Here is a 19,692-nt window from a genome sequence, read left to right as displayed (position 1 = left end):
ATCTCAGGGCTCCCCAGGAACTCAAGGAACATACTTTGAGGACCATTGTTCTATGAGGAATTAGAGCTGAGCTGACCTACTCTGGCATGAGGAGTGCAACATAGTGCCTGGAAAATCCTTGGAGAATTTGAAACTACATAAATATGTGTCCAATTCTGGTTTCTATCTGACTGTGGCAAATAGTTCCTTGAAGTCTGAGAGCTGAAGCTACCCCTCTGTGATAGCTGGGTGGAAAGCCAAAATGATGCTTAAGGGTTGTGAGAGTTTGGTGATAGTTCACCCAAAGTGTTCACAGAAAGAGAAGTGACTTTTATCACTAAGCAGCAGATCTAGTGTTGGGAAGGCTACATTTTGGGGGTTTGAGGGACTCCTGCCTTCCAGGGGCCCTGTGTGACCTTGGGAAGCCTCCATCAATCAACCTTTCCATCTGTCTTAGCCTACTTCAAAGAATCCCTGAACAGTTGGAAGAACATTTTCAGCTTTGAAAACAGCAGGGGGAAGGAGGCTGAAAGGGTAACAAGAGGAGGGGAGGAAGGGCAGACAGATAGAAGGGGCTCCTTCCACTGAGAAATAGGGCAGTAACAAGCCTTCATTGAAGCTGGATTGGTTTTTTCTCCTCTTGACTCACCACAGAAAGTTTATGTCTTATCTTTACCCAAAGCCCATAGGAATGCTATCTATTTATTGCTTTGGTTTTTTATAGTGAACAAAAAGTTTTCCCATTCATTATCTTAAAGAAACCTTACACACTTCTGTGAGGTGAGCAAAATAGTGAGTATGACCCCATAGGGCAGATCAGAAAACTAACACATATAAAAAAGGAAGTAAGGAACAAGTACATTGAGGCACCAATATTCAAATTTATGTCTTTAGACTCAGATCAGCTTGCTTTCCATTGCTTCTTCTTAGGGCCTTCTTCATGAAGTGAGTTTTCAAGGCCGCACAGCAGGGTTTTCTCCTTATTTAGAGACAATTCACCACGGGTCTGCCTTAAGGTGAGCAGTAGTGGGGAAAAGTTGTAGTTTGAGTTTAAAAGTATGCTTTCAGAATAATTAGTCTTGGTTCAAATCTTGACTTTTCCATCTCCTCATGCGACATGGGGGAGAACAAGATTACATTAAATAGACATGCAAAGCATTCACGTAGTGTGGCACAGCTTACGGTGAAATTCATGTAGCTGTTATGAATGGGAGGCACATATATATAGTTGAGGATTCAGTTAAAAATTCCTTAGCCTCAGTTAAGTGGCAAATAAAGTAACAAACCATTTAAAAACAGGTGAAAATGATATGTCAACAATCTGGTCTCTCTCTGAAGATTCCTGTGGAGATGTGGGGTTTGCTCTCTTAGTTCATCAGCTGAAATTTTGCCCCAAGCCACCTTTTAGGGCATTAGCCAGCCTATACCTGGCTGTCCTGGAGTTTGGTGCTAGTTTCCATCTAGTGAAAAATCACCCAAGTACAGCAACCCATCCTTTGGCTTTTTCCAGAGTAGAGGACTGGGTAGAAAATTTATGCCTACAGGGAAGGAACCTGATGGAAACTTGTTTTATCTGATAAAAAACCTTTTTTTTTTTTGGTTTGTTTGTTTGAGTACTTTTCCCCTTGCTCATTCTTTAGAGGCTATCAACATATAACAGAAAAGGGAAATAAAACTGCAAAAATTAATAAAGTTGCAAAGCTGAGGGAGGAAGGAAAACCATCTTTAATATTCAGACCTTAAGGACCAACAGTAGGTACCATTGAGCTTCAACTTTAGCCCTAGGTTTTCTGGAAGCCAAGGTGAAAAGAGACACAAACAGCTGCTTGATGCTAGTTTTCAGAAAGGAAGCACACCTGTTTCTGTGTAGTACAGCAAAACTTCCTGACTTTGAACTCCTGTAATTTTGTGCTTGGAATTTTATTTCAGGCAACAATGCCATGAAGTCAGCAGTGCAACCTAGTGGGTGAGATTATAGTTTTTGTTGTCTGTTGGCTTTGAATTTTGTCTTGGTGCACCTTATTCTGGCTTGTAGTTTCTTCAGCTGTCAAACGGAATGTTAAAATGGTGAAGATTCAATTAGATGAGTTACATAAATAAGTACTAACTACTAGTTAACGAAGAAATGTGAGTGCCTACTACTTGTCAAGCACAGGTCTAGGTACTGGGGATAGTCATAGTAGAACAAGATCCTTATCTTCAAGTAGCTTTTACGTTGGAATCGGATAGTCAGAAAAACATGAAAAATGGATCAAGAATTGCAGAGTACTGCGGAAGAAACGACACAACAAATGCAACAGTGGATTTAATTTGACTGGTTCTCTTGGCTATTTTCCAGAAAAGTAAAGGATATAATTTTGAAATCCAACTCTGAGAAGGTGAATCTGCTAGGGCCTGTCATTCAGTCCTGGTATAGAAAATTCTTCCGCGGGCTATTGTGGCTAGGTTATTTTGAAAACTCTTCTGCTGAGTGCCACTTTAAGCAGCTTGAAATTGTATTCTTAGCAGAACCTTGAGAATACTATATTTATATGCATGATGTTAGTTTTAGTCTCACCACCACTTCAGGTGAAAGATATCACTATTTTACTTTATTGTTAAGTAGAGTGAGGCGTTGGCTTGCCCAGAGCTATAGAGTTAGGAGAAGATGAGTCTCTAAGATCTGTAGATCACCTCGCTTTTCTTCCTGCATTTTCCACCTGTTTCTGCTTTTCCCCAGCTGGGGTTCTCAGCCAGCCTCTGCCCTGCCTATGGCAGGCCGCTGGGCTTAAGCCCCGCCCACAAAAGGGCGTGCCCACACAAACCCCGCCCCTCCGGCCGCGCCAGCCCGCCCTCTTTTCCCTGACCGCGGGCTGAGGGCCCGAGCGTGCGCGCGCGTCCCCGTTCGAGGCCCGGCTCGGCGTCGGGTGCGCGCTCTGTGTGGCCGCTGCCGCCATGTTGTTGTGGTTGTGAGAAGGCGGCGGCGGCGCAGGAGCGGCCGGACACGACGCTGCAGCGGCCCAGGCGCTGCCCCCCGCCGGCCCTGGCTGGGAGCCTCGAGGGGTGGCGAGGAGGCCGAGCCGTGGCGGGCCTCGCCATGTCCTGCCGCCCGGTAAGGAGCCCCCGTCGCTGCCCCCCCTTCCCCTCCGGGGATGAGGAGGAGCTGGAGGAGGGGCCGGCCGCGGCCCGGCGCGGCTGCTGTCACCGGCTGAGGAGGCGGCGGCCGGCGGGGCCCGGGACGGAGCGCGCGGCTCCGGGAGGGCGTCCGAGGCGGCGGCCCTGCCGGCCGGCGGAGGTGCGGGGAGCGGGAGCGCGCGGCCGGGCGGGCCGGGCCCCTCGTCGCGGTGGAGGCGGGGGCCCGGGCAGCCTTCCCGGGCCGGGCTGGACGGCCGGAGGGGCCGGGGCGTGAGGCGAGGCCGCCGGAGCGCCCGGGGATGGGCCCGCCGGCCCCGGGGAGCGAGTGCGCGTCCCTCGCCCCTGACCGGGCCGTGGCGGGAGGCCCAGGGCCGGGGCCGGCGGAGCCCCCGGGCGAGCGGCGGGCCCGGGACTTGTGGGAAGGAGGAGTGGCCGCCCCGCTGCGGCCGTGCATCCTCATGACCTGGTGCAGGGGGTGGGGTGCCGCTGGGGAGGGGGCTGGCTCGGGGAGAGCTCGGGGACCGCTGGTTAAACTGCTTCGCCGGAGTACGGTGGTGTTTTTCCCAGGTGGAAATTGTGCTGCTCGGTGAATTGCATCCCGGCACCCCTAAGATAATTTTGTTGTTTGTGCCTTTGTATCGGAAAACTTACCTCAAGATGATGGGGTAAATTTTATGGCCACGTTAATAACTCCTCTGGGATCTGCTGTTGATGGTCAGGTGTCGTCTGCAAGCAAGGTCTAAATTCTAATAAAAGTGGGCACACTTTTCTAGTTGAGGTCCCACTTAGTTTCTTATAGTGTGGACGGTGATGGCATCAGAAGCCAGGGTTGAATTACACGAGATGATTTTTTTTTTTTTTTTTTAAATGTGAAATGTGGTTTGTGGGGGGCGGGAGGTGACAGGGATCCTCCCCTTTCAAATTCAAGGCGGCTTTATTCGGGCAAGCAATATGGTTGGTGGTGGTGTTTTTACTCAGAGTCCAAGTCAGGTTTGTTTGCGGCGTGCACAACCGCCTTTTCCTCCTGTGACCAGTGACTTGGGTGGGTAGTTGAGATTACAGAATGAAACTGTTTTGAAGAAGCCCAGTACAGTTTGTGATATTAAACTGAGTTGGGAGGGTTCTAGAATTTTACATTGGCTGCCTATGAAGGCCTCTTTCAGCTCTAATTACTTCCTTCGTTTTCAGTTGACCCAGAGCAGTTGAAGTGACTAGCACAGTGGTGCAGCCCCACTTGTAGTTGGTTAATGAGAAGCCATGGGAGACCTTAGTTTCTCAGCTTGTAGGCCATGTTCATTAGTTTGGTGGTTACCTAGTTAAAGACTGGCCATCAGAAACATAATGGACTGCTGAAATGTTGATTCCTGGGCCTCATGCAGGACCGGGTGAATTAAAATCTGAGGGTGGGGCCTGGGAATCCATCCTTAACAAAGCTCCCTGAATGATTCTGGTCAGCCAGGTTTGTGAACTGCTTTAGGTCACCTTTGGTATTCCAAAAGATCCCCATTAATTACAACTTCTGAGGGTGCTTTTAATTCTTTATAGGTATTGAAGAATTTGAAGGGTAGGGAAGAAGGAGAAGCATGAGAAATTTAAAACTGAAAATTGAGCATCTTTTAAAATGTAGTGGATTTACATAGGGGAAACAGATTTGTTACTGAAAGTTATTTGTGCAAGTCTTCAGGAACATACTTGATAAAATTAGATGCTACTTGACTGGAGGTATATCTAGAGATATAGGAAAGGATTCAGAAGAAAGAAGCAGAGTAGGAGACGCAGTAAGTGTTTCTGGTTCATAGGGATCCACTGAAAATGCTTTCCAACATCCCAATGTCATGGTTGCTCCTAAACCAACTGACTCAGGTTTTCTAGTAAAGTGGAGGGTAGAATGGGTATTTGAGACCAGGGTTGTGAACCTTGCTGTGGATTACAAAAAGTTCTTGAAATTTGCTCCAGGTGAGGTAAAGGAGGTAAATGAGGAGTGGTAAAGTCATTTTTAAAATCTGTTGTAGTTCTGATTAGCACCTTCTATATTAAAGTGGAATGCTGCGTTACCAAAGGAAGTATTTTAACTGCAGGGTGGGTGTGGTAAGATTTGTTATAAGTTTGGAAGAGGTGGAAAAAAAATGTTATAGTTAAGTAGGGTAGTGAAGGAGTTTGGTAAATATCCTGCCAAATCATGAATAGTATTTTAAAACAAGTGTACCCAGTTGTCGGCAGCAAGAGTCAGAGTTCTTATCTGTTCTGTTCCTTGATATCTCCAGTACCTAGCATAATTTTCTGTATATAGTCTTCCCTCAGATATTTGTTGAGTAAATGAATAGTATTGGGATGGGAAAAAGAGCATTTATGGTGTTTAGAAGATGTTTGATATCATGCATTGGATCAAAGAGCCAATATTTAACATGTGTGATTTGGAACTTTGAGATGCTGTCAAGAAATTCTGTTTTCTAAAAAACTGTCTTAGTACACTTGACTAGTGTTCCCTTGATCTGGACCTTAAATGTATCTTAATTATTTTAGGTATTTGTGACTTTTTTTTAGGTGCACATTTTGTTAAATGAGGCAGCATTTAGAACAATGGGAAGCTCTAGATTGGCAGTTTTTGTCGTTATAAGACTGCTATTGGGAATGTCACTTCAATTTCTGGACTTCAGTGTCCTCATCTATACAATTAAAGGTCTATAGGCATTGATCTCAAGTAGGTTCTCCAGCCGGATTCTGCAAATTATAGATAATATATAGTTATTTTTTGGTATTCAATTGACACGTCAGTGAACCTTTTTATTTATTTATTTATAAAGATTTATTTATTTATACAAGCACTTGGTATAGTCAGAAGCGCGGGAGGGTGAGAGAATTCACCAGAGCCAGAGCAGGGAGCAGAACAGGCAGAAGGACCGAAGTACACTGCTGAGGGGAGCAGCGGGCGGCAGGAGAGGTCTGTGTGCCATGTGGGACCCTCGCCCAGCGGCTGGGATCGAACTGGCGCTGCAAAGGCTACGGGCAGCTTCGCAACCTAGCGCTTAACTGCTGCGCCACTGGGGAGGTCCCAGTGAACATTTTTAATTGAGGAAAAAGATCACATTTTTTCTTGGATTTTAGACAGTGTCCAGAAGTGCTCTGGAAATTGAGTGCATGTTGCAAGTATTATGCAGAAACAACATGCTTATGCTGTTGTAATGCTCTTAGTGTTGAAATCAAAACGGATTTCACATAGAGAACTTCATAATGTAGGGCCTCCCCAGTGGCGCAGCGGTTGAGCGCTGGGTTGCGAAGCTGCCCGCAGCCTCTGCAGCGCCGGTTCGATCCCTGGCTGCTCCCCGACCACCAGAGGAGGTTCCCACATGGCGCGCAGACCTCTCCTGCCGCCCGCTGCTCCCCTCAGCAGTGTACTTGGGTCCTTCTGCCTGCTCTGCTCCCCGCTCTGGTGAATTCTCTCACCCTCCCGCGCTTCTGACTGTACCCAGTGCTTGTATAAAAAAAAAAAAACAAAAAAAAAACTTCATAATATAGTGTGAAGCCGTAAGATTAAGAATGGTTTGGGAGAAGTTTGTGCTATTTATGTGATAAGTTGAATCTCGGAGACCACCCAGTATTGTAATTATGAGTGAAACATTGATTTAAGAGTAAGTATGGGATCAAATCCATATTGAGCTAGGATTACCAAATAATTTTAGAGGCTGCCAAACTTGTTAATATTCATTGATATTTTTCTTAATTTTTTTTTAAAAAAGATTTATTTATTTATTTATACAAGCACTGAGTATAGTCAGAAGCGCGGGAGGGTGAGAGAATTCACCAGAGCAGGGAGCAGAGCAGGCAGAAGGACCCAAGTACACTGCTGAGGGGAGCAGTGGGCGGCAGGAGAGGTCTGCGCGCCATGTGGGACCCTCCTCCAGTGGCCAGGGAGCAGCCGGGGATCGAACCGGCTCTGCAGAGGCTGCGGGCAGCTTCGCAATCCAGCGCTCAACCGCTGTGCCACCGGGGAGGCCCTATTTTTATCTTAATTTTATGAAATATGGATATCACTCTTTTAAAACCAAATATTATTGATTTGCCAGTCATATACATAACTATATAATTTTGTGAATATAGCTTTATACCTCAACGTGTGCACAAGCCCCATTCACCTTTACCAAAGCTCCAGTGTCAGTACACGATTACGTTCTCCCCTCACCCCCAGCCACTTTTCACAGAGACTAGGAATTATTTTGATGTGTTTTGTCAGTTTGTTTTCTTTGGTTATTTATATTACATAAGTGAGTGAAACCATCCAGTTAATTGTCTTTCATTTTCTGACTTTTTTCACTTAGCATAATCATCTTAAGGTTTATCCATTTTGTCCCCAGAGGCATTATTTTATCTTTAATAGCTGAGTAGTAGTCCACTGAGTAGATATACCACATTTTCTTTGTTTAGTCTTCTGTCAATGGGCATTAGGTTGATTCCATGTTTTAACTTGTGAATAGTGCTACTATAAATGTAGAGGTGCATACATTTTTTGTGTGTTTTCATATTCTTTGGGTAAATTGATATGCTTTGTGATCATGGTTACTCCACTGCCAAGTTAAGTAGCTTTTATCTTTGGTACCTAGAAACTTAACATACCTCTTAAGTTCATATTTGTGTCATGTTCAAAACAAAAATTATAGCAAGAGAAAATTGATGTACTATGGACCAGTAAGACCTAGGTTCAAGCCTGGGTTATGCTGCTGATTAGCTGTGTTGTTTTTGACAAGTCATATAATCTCTCTGAACTTGAATTATCTCATTTAAAAAAAGACAAGCAACTTCTTTAGATCACAGTCTAAATCTAAAAATGTAAGGGAAAATACTAGAATCCTATTGTATTTTCCTTTTTTTTTGTTTTTAAATTTATTTATTTATTTATACAAGCACTGGGTACTGTCAGAAGTGCGGGAGGGTGAGAAAATTCACCAGAGTGGGGAGCAGAACAGGCAGATCGACGAAATACAGTGCTGAGGGGAGCAGCGGGCGGCAGGAGAGGTCTGCGTGCCATGTGGGACCCTCGCCCCAGTGGCCGAGGATCGAATCGGCGCTGCAGAGGCTGCGGGCAGCTTCACAACCCTGCGCTCAACGCTGCACCACTGGGGAGGCCTTTTTTTTTTTTTTTTTTTTTTAAGATTTAGTTTTTATTTATTTATGCATACACAAATGGGGTGTAGGTCAGAGGTGCAAGGAGGTGAGAGGATTCACCAGAGACAGAGTGGAGAGCACAACAGGCAGATCCACTGAAATGTATTGCTGAGGGGAGCAGCCGGTGAAATTGGAGAGGTCTGCTGTGCCTTGTGGGTTAGCTTCCTGGCTGGGATCGAACTTCTGCCTCGGTGGCTGGTGATAGTTTGATAGTGCTGAGACTCTCTAATCCCTGTGCCATCAGGAAGGCCCTAGAATCTTATTGTATTTTTTTGAAAGAGTTGGCTTGTGGAACACTGGTAAACCTGGTAAGTGTTGTCAAATGCAGAATTTACCAGTGTCACTGATACAGTAACAGAAAAGATTTCTGTTTCTGTTCTCTGCTTAGAAAAACCTTTCAGTGCTTGTATCAGCTACTGAGTCCTTTTGACAGTAGGGATTGTGTTGCAGGAACTTCAGGAGAGATCTGGGATATTTCACATTTGTGCCAAGGTTTGCACTTGGAATAGACTTGCTAAATTTCACCCATTTTGTTATGTTGAAGTGGTGCTGGCGATTGGTAGCTCAAGGAGTCTTAGGGCTGTCTTCTAAAAGGCAAGTGGAAAAAAAGGCAAGTGGTAGTGTCAAATGGTAGTAAAATCATTGTGATTTTTAAAAGCACTACAAAAAGACAGAAAATGTCAGCATGTTGCAAATGGTAAAAGTACGTATTGATTTGAAAAAAATTGTTTTAAAAAATAACTATGTATGTGTACTGGGTTGCATTGTAAAATGTATTTTTTCTTGAGTTATGGTAAGACTTCGAAAGCAGATGCTTAGGGGCATGGCACCTGGGCTTTTGCAGTTAGGTTTACAGAGCCTGGCTCAGGGCTAACCTAGGGTAGGAGCAGAGGTGGGGCAAGGAGAAGCACGTCTTTTCTCCCTGGCACCTCATCTTCACCCTATCCAGGGACTGACACATAGTGGGCTTTTGCAGTTAGGATGACTGTCTTTAAGATAGTAAGTATATTAAAAATTATAAAGTAAATTAAAAATTATGGTGAAATTGTGAAGTTGGGTTAAATTAGCTATTCTGTTAAGGGTGCAATACTTCATAGTTGTGTTACAAATTGTTGACTTAAAGAACAAAGTTAAGACATAAACTTATGCTAATGTTCTTGTTTCCATAGATTAATTACTTGATAACTACACTGGTATTATTGTCCTGGTGCTGACTACTATAAAGCATCATCTTGTATATATGCAGAGTTGGATCTATTTTATTCTTATTTGTGTCTCCATACCAAGTTTAGAATGATTTTAATATGGGAGATAGTAACAGGCTTTCCTGATTTTATTCCTCTGCTCTAAACTTAATTTCTTTAGTAGCTAGTGCTTTTATAATTTAGTTGCAGAAGAGAAATAAAAATTCATTTAGTTTTCTGAATTATTCGTACATTATCTGACAAAATGTAGGGAAATTATATTGATTAGTCCCAACATACTCAGAAAGAACTGGTATAAAGATAAGGTGGTTAACTTTAGGGTAGTTCTTTTATATTTTTGTTCCTTGCATATAATTTTTCTTTAAGATAAACCAAATCTGCAATTGCAGAGTATTTAGACTTATTCCACAAACTTCATAGGGGCAAAATAGAGTTTTTTTAAATTAGTTTTGGAAGTGCTGTAAGGCAGTAATGAGTCTTAAACTCATTTTTTAAAAAAATATTTATTTATTTATATAAGCACTGGGTACAGTTAGAAGCACAGGAGGGTGAGAGGATTCACCAGAGACAGAGCAAGGAACAGAACAGGCAGACTGATGAAATACACTGCTGAGGGGAGCAGTGAGCGCTGCAGGAGAGGTCTGCCATGCCATGTGGGACCCTCGCTGGTGGCGGGGGATTGAACTGGTGCTGCAGAGGTTGCGGGGAGCTTCGCAGCCCAGCGCTCAACCGCTGCACCACTGGGGAGGCCCCTTAAACTTATTTTTAATTTCAAAATGAATTTTTGAAATTATTTCTGATTATGAAATTACAGTACATGTTCAGTGTGGGGGAAAAAATTCCCCCCCCCCAAAAAAAAATAAGATTGAGATAACCCAGAAGAAAAAAAGTTGCCATTATCCCTAATTTCAGTTCGATAAAATATTCCTTTTTTCCCCTTACATATGATCTACTAAATACATAACTTTCTATGTCAAATGTCAAATTGATGTTTCCATAATGAGTATTTAGTATTTTGTGATATGGATGCATCCTAGTTTATCACAGTTGCTGTTACTGGACATTTTGGATTTTTCTCTTAAAAATAGTGTGGAGATTTGGACTTTTTAATACAATTGTCCTATTTCCTTAGACTAAATACAAAAAGTGGTGTTATCTGGCCAGAGGGTTATGTATGTTTTAAATGTGAATATACTCTGAAGCCTTGTAGATAGTATATTACTGTCCAATTGTATATATTCTTGTTAGTGAGTTATTAATCTTTTAGTTTGTTTAAACGTTTGGGAGTAGTACCCCTCCCTCCACCTCACCATAAAAGTTTATAGCTTAACTTTGTGGAAGGAATGGGCAAAAATGACAGGGCAGTGAGGGAGTACTTTACACTAGTGGTCTCTAAACTTTTTGGTTGCTCATCCCAGCAGTAAAAAAATTGTAATCATTAATTCACAGTCTTTAAGTATTTAATTTTCAAACAATTTGTATAGTAACTGGTTATTTTGTACTTCTACCCTACCTTCATTCTCACCGAACAAGAATGAGAATTAAATATGCAATTGAGTAATCTTTCTCCATTACCCTAGTGGAGAATCTTGGGTGCTCCTTGAGGTATATTATACTCTGCTTTAATATCACTGTTTTGGACTCTTTCAGATTTAATGTTGGATTTTTATGGATGATTGTTTTGGGGCATCTCCACTAGTTCTTCATATGGGATAGCCTTGTGGAATTAGTTGTTAGTGTTGAGAGTCACATCTGCAATAAGGGCAAACATAAACCTTGCTCATAATGCATCAGTTTGATATTTCTTGTCATCATTGAGGTGGCTGACTTTGAAAAGGGAGACTCATAGATAGGAAATAGTCTAAAGAATTAGTCTCCTGCCCTTAGATATGAAGAATTGATACTGTGTATATTTAAAAAAAATCCGTGCTTGTGAAAAGCAATTTGGTTATAACATACCCCTTTTTCCTTGGAGCCTAGGTCTTAGAGACTGAGTAAAGGGATGAGTAATTGTTTCTTGCTTTCCTTTGCTTGTAGAGTACCACAATTAACCTGTCACTCTAATTCCATTTAGAAGAGTCTTTTAACTTTTTTTTTTTTAAAAAAAGGGCTTTCTTGAGCTGAAACTTTCCATGATGAGTTTTAGATTAAAAGATAATTTTTCCTTAAATTTGAATAAATTGCTTTGCCACCCCCCTTTTGCCCCTCCAGCACACACTCCCTCCCCCTTGCTGTTATGAAATCAAGAAACCATGCATTTTGTCTCTTTTCTTCTATATTGGTGAACTTAGTTTCAGTTAGTTTCAGTTATTTTATATGGAACGTTATCAGAGAAAGATTTGAGACTGTGAAAAGAGCAGTTCGAGTAATTATTTTGGTAGTTAAAAGAAATGAAATAATTCATATCGAAGATGATTGTTATATAGACTGCTTTGAACAGAAAGTCAGGTATTCTTTTTATTTTATGTGGCATAATTTGTGAAGTGCTTTCATATCTTCTTAGAACCTTAAGTATTTCAGAGCATCATTTATTTATTTTTAAAAGATATATTTATTTATGCATATAAGCGCTGGGGTACAGGCCAGAGATGAGGGGCGGGGTGGTGAGAAGATTCACTAGAGACAGAGTGGGGAGCAGAACAGGCAGACTGACTGAAATACACTGGTGAGGCGAGCAGTGGGCGAGACAGGAGAGGTCTGCTTTGCTATGTGGATTGCTCCCTGGCTAGCCGGGGATCAAACTCATTCTGCAGAGGCTGCGGATTGCTTCATAATCAGTGCTTAACCCCTTGTGCCGCCAGGGAGGTCCCTCAGAGCAACATTTAATCAGGGATATTGTGACTTCTTTGACTCCACATGCCTGCTGTTTGACATCATATTTAAAAAGGTAGACTTTAGGCCCTGCAAGAAGTGTAGGTAGTGATGAATGTTCTCTCCCCAGCACTTAATAAACTGCCTGGTATGGAAAAAGTTACCAATATTTATGGGCTCTCTGTTTAAACTCTTGCATACTTATTCACACGTGTAAATAAGTTACAGCGTTGTAAAACCAACACTTAGCATTTGCTGTAGTTACATTTTTCCTTTATGTGATGTGCACAGAAAATATTTTTTGTGGAAGAGGTTGTTTTATAACAGGCTTTCAGGCTTTTTTTTATTTCAGGCTTTTTACCTTCTAAAGGATAGTTTCAAGGTGGCAAAAAATTAGTCTTGATGCAATTCCTCTTGTGTGTGTTCCTCATGACAGGACTGTGTGTGTGTGTGTGTGAGTGTGTGTATGTGTGTGCACGCGCGCACGCTCATGCATGCATGTGTGTATTAGTATTATATAGGAAGCCGCTACTTAAAAAAGAAACATACTCATTAGTCAGTCTTTGGGTATATGGTGGTTCTGGAAATATGGACTTCACGGTTGCTGTGGGGTGCATGGAAAGGAACAAGCAAGTATGATTTCTTTTGCTTGCTTCATTCTCTTCAGTTCCCTACACAATGTAATTTTAAGAGAATTGTAGTCTGAAATTTTTTTGACTTCTTTATCCTCTTTATTCTGTCTTGTCTTTAAAAAGTTAAAATTTAAAAATTACTAATGAAAGAGTAATACTTAATGAGATACTTTGGGGTCTTTATTTTCTCCAACTAAAAGTAATCAAAGATTTCAGTTTTAGAAATCTCATTGAGGTAAGAGGGAATGCCAGCTGTATTTGTCTTTAAATAAATCAGTTTCTTAGGCATTTTTATTCCCTGAGAAGTAGTGTCTGTTGAGAATGATTTATGGTTTAAATTTCAATTGTTGATAGCATTGAGAGCATCTTTCTTACTTGGCTTACTAAATTTGCTATGCATTTTGGTATGCAAGAAGAAAAATTAAAGTATACATGAAAAAAATCCATTCACAAGATACTATGCTGTGTAGTTCTATTTCTGTAAAGTTTTAAAAAACAGACAAAACTAATGGAAACCAGAATAATGGTTGTCTTTGGCAATGAGCACAGAGACTGCAGGGGTGTGGGTCTGCTTTCACAGATCCTCCATGTTTTTACAAATGAGCATTTACTGGAGCTTACTAAGTCACGGTGGTTTTCATTTTCCATTTGCACAACACCCCAAGATACTGGTGATCTTTGACCCTCTTATTTTCAACTTTTATCTCATCCATACTTCCTAAAACAGCAGATGGTAAATGTCTATTTATTGAAGCATTGGTGTTAGTAAGTTTCATCATCTCTTGGGAGCTGGTATATCTGGATGCTGTGGCAACCGGTTCACTAATGAGCTTGATCTTAAATTTCTGTAATTTACTTTTTAAAAATCGCATGTTTGAGCAATCATTGCTCACCTCACTGTCAAGGTTCTTTATGTTAAGAGATCAAGTATCTTCAGGGAGTAGCCTGTTGATGACATGAAGTAGAGGCACACATGTATTTAAGAATCATGGTAAATAGAGAACTCTTAATTTTCAGTTCTTCTTAGAGATAGGTTTCAAATTGAGCATCTGTGTTGTCAGTTGTTGGTTGGTAGCTCTCTATTTATTTGGTCACCAAATCCCAGAATCCCACTGTGTACATAAAGTTCAATTTCTACCAAACATTACTTTTCTGGAGTTCATATGTCTGAGTTTTAAATCTCACATGTGGGCAAAAATGGAAGGATTCTTCATCATAATCATTTGGAATTGATTTTTCAATTCCAGTTTCCCCTATCCAGAGAATATTAAAACAGAAACCTGCTGAATCACCTGATTAGGCAAACTCTCAAAACTAATATGGTCAAACAAAGTTGGAGAATGAGTATTTTTCTGTTCATTGTCTCAGAGGTGGCCATGGTCCTGAGCAGGATGAAGGCAGGCAGATGGCCAGTGAAATGTAGTGGTTTCAGCACTGGTCCTCAGTGGCGCTTCCTGGCAGTGGAGCTGTACCGTGATTTAAACAGCACTAAGTTGTCGCCTTCTACTGTATACGGTTCTTAGAGGTATTTGTTACATAAACACTAAGAAGCTTATACATTTTCCATTTTTGCTGCCTATACATAGAAGAATACAGAAATGCAGCATATCCTAGTATAAAAGCAGAGCCATCTCTTCATAATTTCATAGATTTGCAAATACTTGATCTGCTTTAACATATGTATAAAACTGTAAAAGATTGGGAAATTCTAAAGTATAAGAGAGTTATGCCATTTGGTGCTTGGATCCTTGTGTAGATAAGGTGCTCCCTTTAAGATAATGTTCTTTCAAACTTGCTAAATTTAATGCACGTTGTTTGCAGTGATTTTTAGGGGATAGCTTGCCTTTACTGCAATAGCTGCTATGTAAATTTGTTTTTTTTTTTTTAAAGATTTATTTATACAAGCACTGGGTACAATCAGAAGTGTGGGAGGGTGAGAGGATTCACCAGAGCCTGAGCAGGGAACAGAACAGGCAGGTGGACTGAAGTACACTGCTAAGGTGAGCAGTGGGCGGCAGGAGAGGTCTGCGTGCCATGTGGCAGCCGGAGATCGAACTGGTGCTGAAGAGGCTGCGGGCAGCTTTGCAGCCCAGTGCTCAAGCACTGTGCCACCAGGGGAGGACCGTAAATTTATGTTTTATGTACTTGCTATTTTTGAATTTGCTATTGTATACTTCCCCCCATTTGGGTATCAAAGTACCCATATGGGTTTTTGGGATGTGCTTAAAATTTATGTACTGAAACACTGCATAAATATACTTTAAATTATAGTAAGTTGCTTAAACCTGTAAATCTGTATGTAGGGCCTCTCTGGTGGCTCAGGTGGTTGAGTGCAGTGCTGTGGAGCTGTCCGCAGTCTCTGCAGTGCCAGTTCTATCCCCGCGAGCCTCTGAGCAACCCACATGGCAAGCAGACCTCTTCTGTCTCGCCCGCTGCTCCCCTCAGCAGTGTCTTTCAGTCAGTCTGCCTGTTCTGTTCCCCACTCTGTCTCTGGTGAATCCTCACCCTCCCACGCATCTGGCCTATACTTCGGTTCTTGTATAAATAAAAAATAAATCTTTAAAAAAATAATAAATCTGTATGTATTAGCATTTGTCAAAGTGATTAAATATCTTTTTACTGACAAAACTGAAACAAGTTCTCACTTCTGAAAGACCAGATTCATCCTGATCATTTACTCTTGTCAGTTTTTGTTTGAGAAAAAATTTGGTGTCTTCCAAAGAGACCCATACCACAATGTGTCTCACCCTGTTTATCATGAAAGCATTATTTCTACCCCTTATTTTATTCAGAGCTAGGAGCTTTCCTATTGACTGCTCTGGGGAACTACTTCAGTTGTACTGTATCTACCCCTCCCTCCATTCCCCTAAATGTTTTTTCAAAACTAAGCATTGTGAAACGTTTTATTAGTGGTTTCTTCTAAAAAGGTACAATAGATTTTTCTCTCCAGAGATATTTGATGGATCTATGGAGAATTCTTGGCTATCTCAGGCTTTTATTAACTTCAAAATTCTTCAGCTCATTTGCCTAATACAGAAAAGATGACTTTTCCTTCTTCAAGAGTAAAAATTTTTAAATGTTTTATTTGTGTAAAATCTGTTTAAACAGAATTACCAGGCAGTTTTATAGGACATTTTGGGGGCACTTGCATGTTTTAAGATTTTAAATCTTAATGTTTTAAGATTTGAATAGCCCCCTTGTATTACTTATCCCTTCTCTTACTAAAACTTGTGAATGGCTTGCTTGAATATCTGTGTCTTTTTGTTGATAAACACTTAGAGGGAGTCGTAATCTTTTGAAATAATGTGAATTGGCCATCATCTCAACTCTGCAGAATTATGGTTTCATGATAAACTCAAGAAAAAGTACGTTGGCAGCAATCCAGAAGCTGACTCACTAAGAAGTAATGATAGACACTTTGAAGGGAATGGCCTATCCCAGGGTCGTATTTCAAAGCTCTGTGCTATGATTACATCAGTAAAAGGCAGCCAAGAAATCAAGATGAGATCTTGGCTTGTATGAATAATGGTAAGAAGGCCTTCCATAGTAAGTGAGATTTTTTCCTAGTAATCTTGTAAAACTTGGGGTTGGGAAACACATTGAAGATTCAGAATGCTGTTGACCATTGTGGGGCCTCCAGTCCTGTTTCCTTTTTTGGGCCTGGATGAGAGAGAATAGTCTTGAGTGACTAAGGGTTAACTCAAGAAGCTCAAAGCAGTATCAGTTTTCTAGAGCTCAGGGAATATACTTAGCTCAGTAGTAAACCCAAGTATCATGTTCATGTCAGACACTGTAGCTACTGTTTCCTACATGAACAGACCAGAAGAAACCAAAGCAAGACCAGAATCAATTCAGTTTTGAGGAACAGATCCTTTGACTACTAGCATCACACATTTTATGAGTTACAAATAGTATGAGGGTGCACTTGATTCAGAACTGTGAAATAAATATTGACTCTGATTACTTTTGTGGGTTAGAGTGATTGCAGCTCTACTTCTAAATCATTTTTCATAGCCTTATGTTTTCCTAGGTAGCAGGTTAATCTGTAATAACTACCAAAAAACACTTAATTGTTGGCCTTTTGTGGGAAATAACTATATGATTTTTCATGTTGTTGAGGTTGTCTTAGAGTTAAGAGAAATCTTGAAAAATCTGAATGATTTTCAGAGGTAAACTTAATTGAATATGCTACATTCATTTAGTGATAGAATGGCCCATTTTTTAATTATTGTAGTGCATTCTATTTCTCAAACATTGTCAAGTCTAGTTCTTTTCTATCAAATATTATAGGAGATTGCTTTTAATTATTTGCTGTATTCCTTCAGGCATATTATTATTTTTAAATTTTTTTTTTAAGATTTATTTTTTATTTATTTATACAAGCACTGGGTACAGTCAGAAGCGCGGGAGGGTGAGAGAATTCACCAGAGCCAGAGTGGGGAGCAGAGCAGGCAGAAGGACCAAAGTACACTGCTGAGGGGAGCAGCGGGCGGCAGGAGAGGTCTGCGCGCCATGTGGGACCCTCCTCCGGTGGCCGGGGAGCAGCCGGGGATCGAACTGGCGCTGCAGAGGCTGCGGGCAGCTTAGCAACCCAGCGCTCAACCACTGCGCCACCGGGGAGGCCCCTTCAGGAATATTATTTAAGAATGAAAAGTTAGTTTTGTAAGTGCTGTCATTTGATAGGAACTTTTCTCAGAATGTGCCTATCAAGAGTTAAAAGTGAATTTCTTTAAGAAAAATGCTACTTTTTGATATTTTTGTATAATTAGAAAAGATATTTTCTCCCCTTGTGCTCTGGGCCTGGTTTCATTGCACTAAGAGTAAAAATCTTAGTTTCTTTTAATTTGTTCTTTTTTTTTTTTTTTTTTAAAGATTTATCCATTTATGCATACAAGAGCTGGGGCATAGGCCAGAGATACGGGGGGTGAAAGGATCCACCAGAGACAGAGCAGAGAACAGAACAGGCAGATTGACTGAAATACACTGCTGAGGGGAGCAACGGGCGAGACAGGAGAGGTCTGCTGCGCCATGTGGGTTTCTCCCTGGCCGGCTGGGGATGGAACTCATGCTGCAGAGGCTGTGGATTGCTTCATAGTGCTGTGCTTAACACCTTGCGCCTCCAGGGAGGCCCTAATTTGTTCTTCTTTTATGCCTTCTTGAGATGGAGTATTTTGACATTTGGTCTTTTATTTTTGAATTGGCTTGAACAATGCAGGAGTTAGGATGCTAACACCGGCAGTTTCAACTCCAGGTATACTTAGTCTTCCAGTTAGGTAGATTCCACATTCAGGGAGTCAGCCAATTGGCATTGAAGCATGATTGAATCCCTGAATGTGGACCCTGCAAATAGAACAAAACCCATGTATAAGTGACTTGTGCAGTGCAATCCTGTGTTTTTCAGGGTCCACTATATATGCTAATCTTACTTAATTTCTTAATATGGTTTAAGCTTGCATATGTAAATTATTAGTGATCTTTATGACTTGGACAAGTTCCACTTATCTCTTTGAGTCTTTCCTCATTGGTGAAATGGGATTATATTATCTACTTTGCAGAGTTATTTTAAGAGTAAATGACATAAATGGTGAAACATAGAAGAGTGCTCTACCTGTGTTGGCTATTATAAGCAAGGACCTTTATTTCTCACCCACACTATTTGCAGCTCTTAATTTTTGTATTTTTTCACAAACAGTATGACACTCAGATTCTAACAGAACTTTGTATTAAGGAAAAATAAACATAATCTTGTATTTAATTTTTCTCATAACCATAAAATCGCAGCAAAGAGAATCATTTTATTCCCACAGGTTTAGCTTGAAAGATGTTAAATTAGTAGAAAGTGAATCTTTTTCTGCTTCTTATAGGTGCCCAAATACTACTAAATATAGGTCACTGTTTGAATTGAATTCTGAGTGTACACCCAGTTACGGAGAACAAAAACAGCTTGCATAGGACTGGAAGTGCTGGAAAGATAAAAACTGTTGCTGGTAGCAAATGGAGCCAGTTAAGCTGAGTGATGGATCAGCAAAGAATTTGGGATTGCTAGGTTTAATTTATAACACTCAATTGTTTTCAAATGATTAGCCTTGAAACAAAGTAATTTAAAACTTAGATATGCTAGGAAATTTCAGATTCTTGTCCGCTTAAAAAACTTTTTTTTTTTTTTTTTTAAAGAAAGCAAGCTTTTCTCCAGAGATAGGTAGCTCACTGAATGCTATAAGAATTTTTGCCATCAATGTGGTTGTTAATCATCACCAACATTGAGTCCTAGGTTGTACTTAAGTTTCAGATTTGTGCTAAAACAGTGAATTTTTAAAAACAAACTTGGCTTTGTTTCTTGCTAAACTGTCATATATATTAAGCCCATTAAATTGACCCTTTCCATTTCCCCATCCCAGGATTTTTTTGTTATCATAGGTCACTAGTTTAGTTCCAACAGTTAGATTTCCTTATATTTTGAATTTGTTTTACATTTGGAGAGTACTGCTAATTTCCTAGATTGTGCCTTTAAAACTAGATTTTTTTGATGTTAATGTCTCCCTAGCAATTATACTAGTAAAAGGAAAAGGGTATTTGCTGGATTTTTTTTGTTTGTTTTTGAAACCCTTGCATTTAATTAATGGAATCAGAATAACTTACAAACTTGCAGCGACATATCATTGCTTTTAGTTTCTTCAGCAGAATTTCTCATTCCTCTTTTTTCTGATGACTTAAGGGTTGGATATGGCCAATTTTGTACCTGTCCCACTTGTTGGACTGGTTGACATTTGACACAGTCACTAGGTGTTCTT

The 19,692-nt window shown here is 40.8% G+C and overlaps 1 protein-coding gene across 1 annotated transcript in view; it reads left to right on the top strand.

The window, feature by feature from the left end:
* Positions 1–4,044: 4,044 nt before the first annotated feature.
* MTMR3 (myotubularin related protein 3) overlaps positions 4,045–19,692 on the top strand; it is a gene marked incomplete at both ends in the record, with an annotated part of 119,335 nt that continues 103,687 nt past the window's right edge. Inside the window, one exon of the mRNA XM_084253215.1 lies at positions 4,045–4,083. Within this exon, the coding sequence (XP_084109341.1) occupies positions 4,045–4,083 (39 nt within the window). The remainder of the gene's footprint in view (positions 4,084–19,692) is intronic.

This window comes from Talpa europaea (genome assembly GCF_964194135.1).
Source record: "Talpa europaea genome assembly, chromosome: 14".
In the NCBI taxonomy this organism is placed as follows: Eukaryota; Metazoa; Chordata; class Mammalia; order Eulipotyphla; family Talpidae; genus Talpa; species Talpa europaea.
This window is presented reverse-complemented; position numbering and strand designations above follow the sequence as displayed.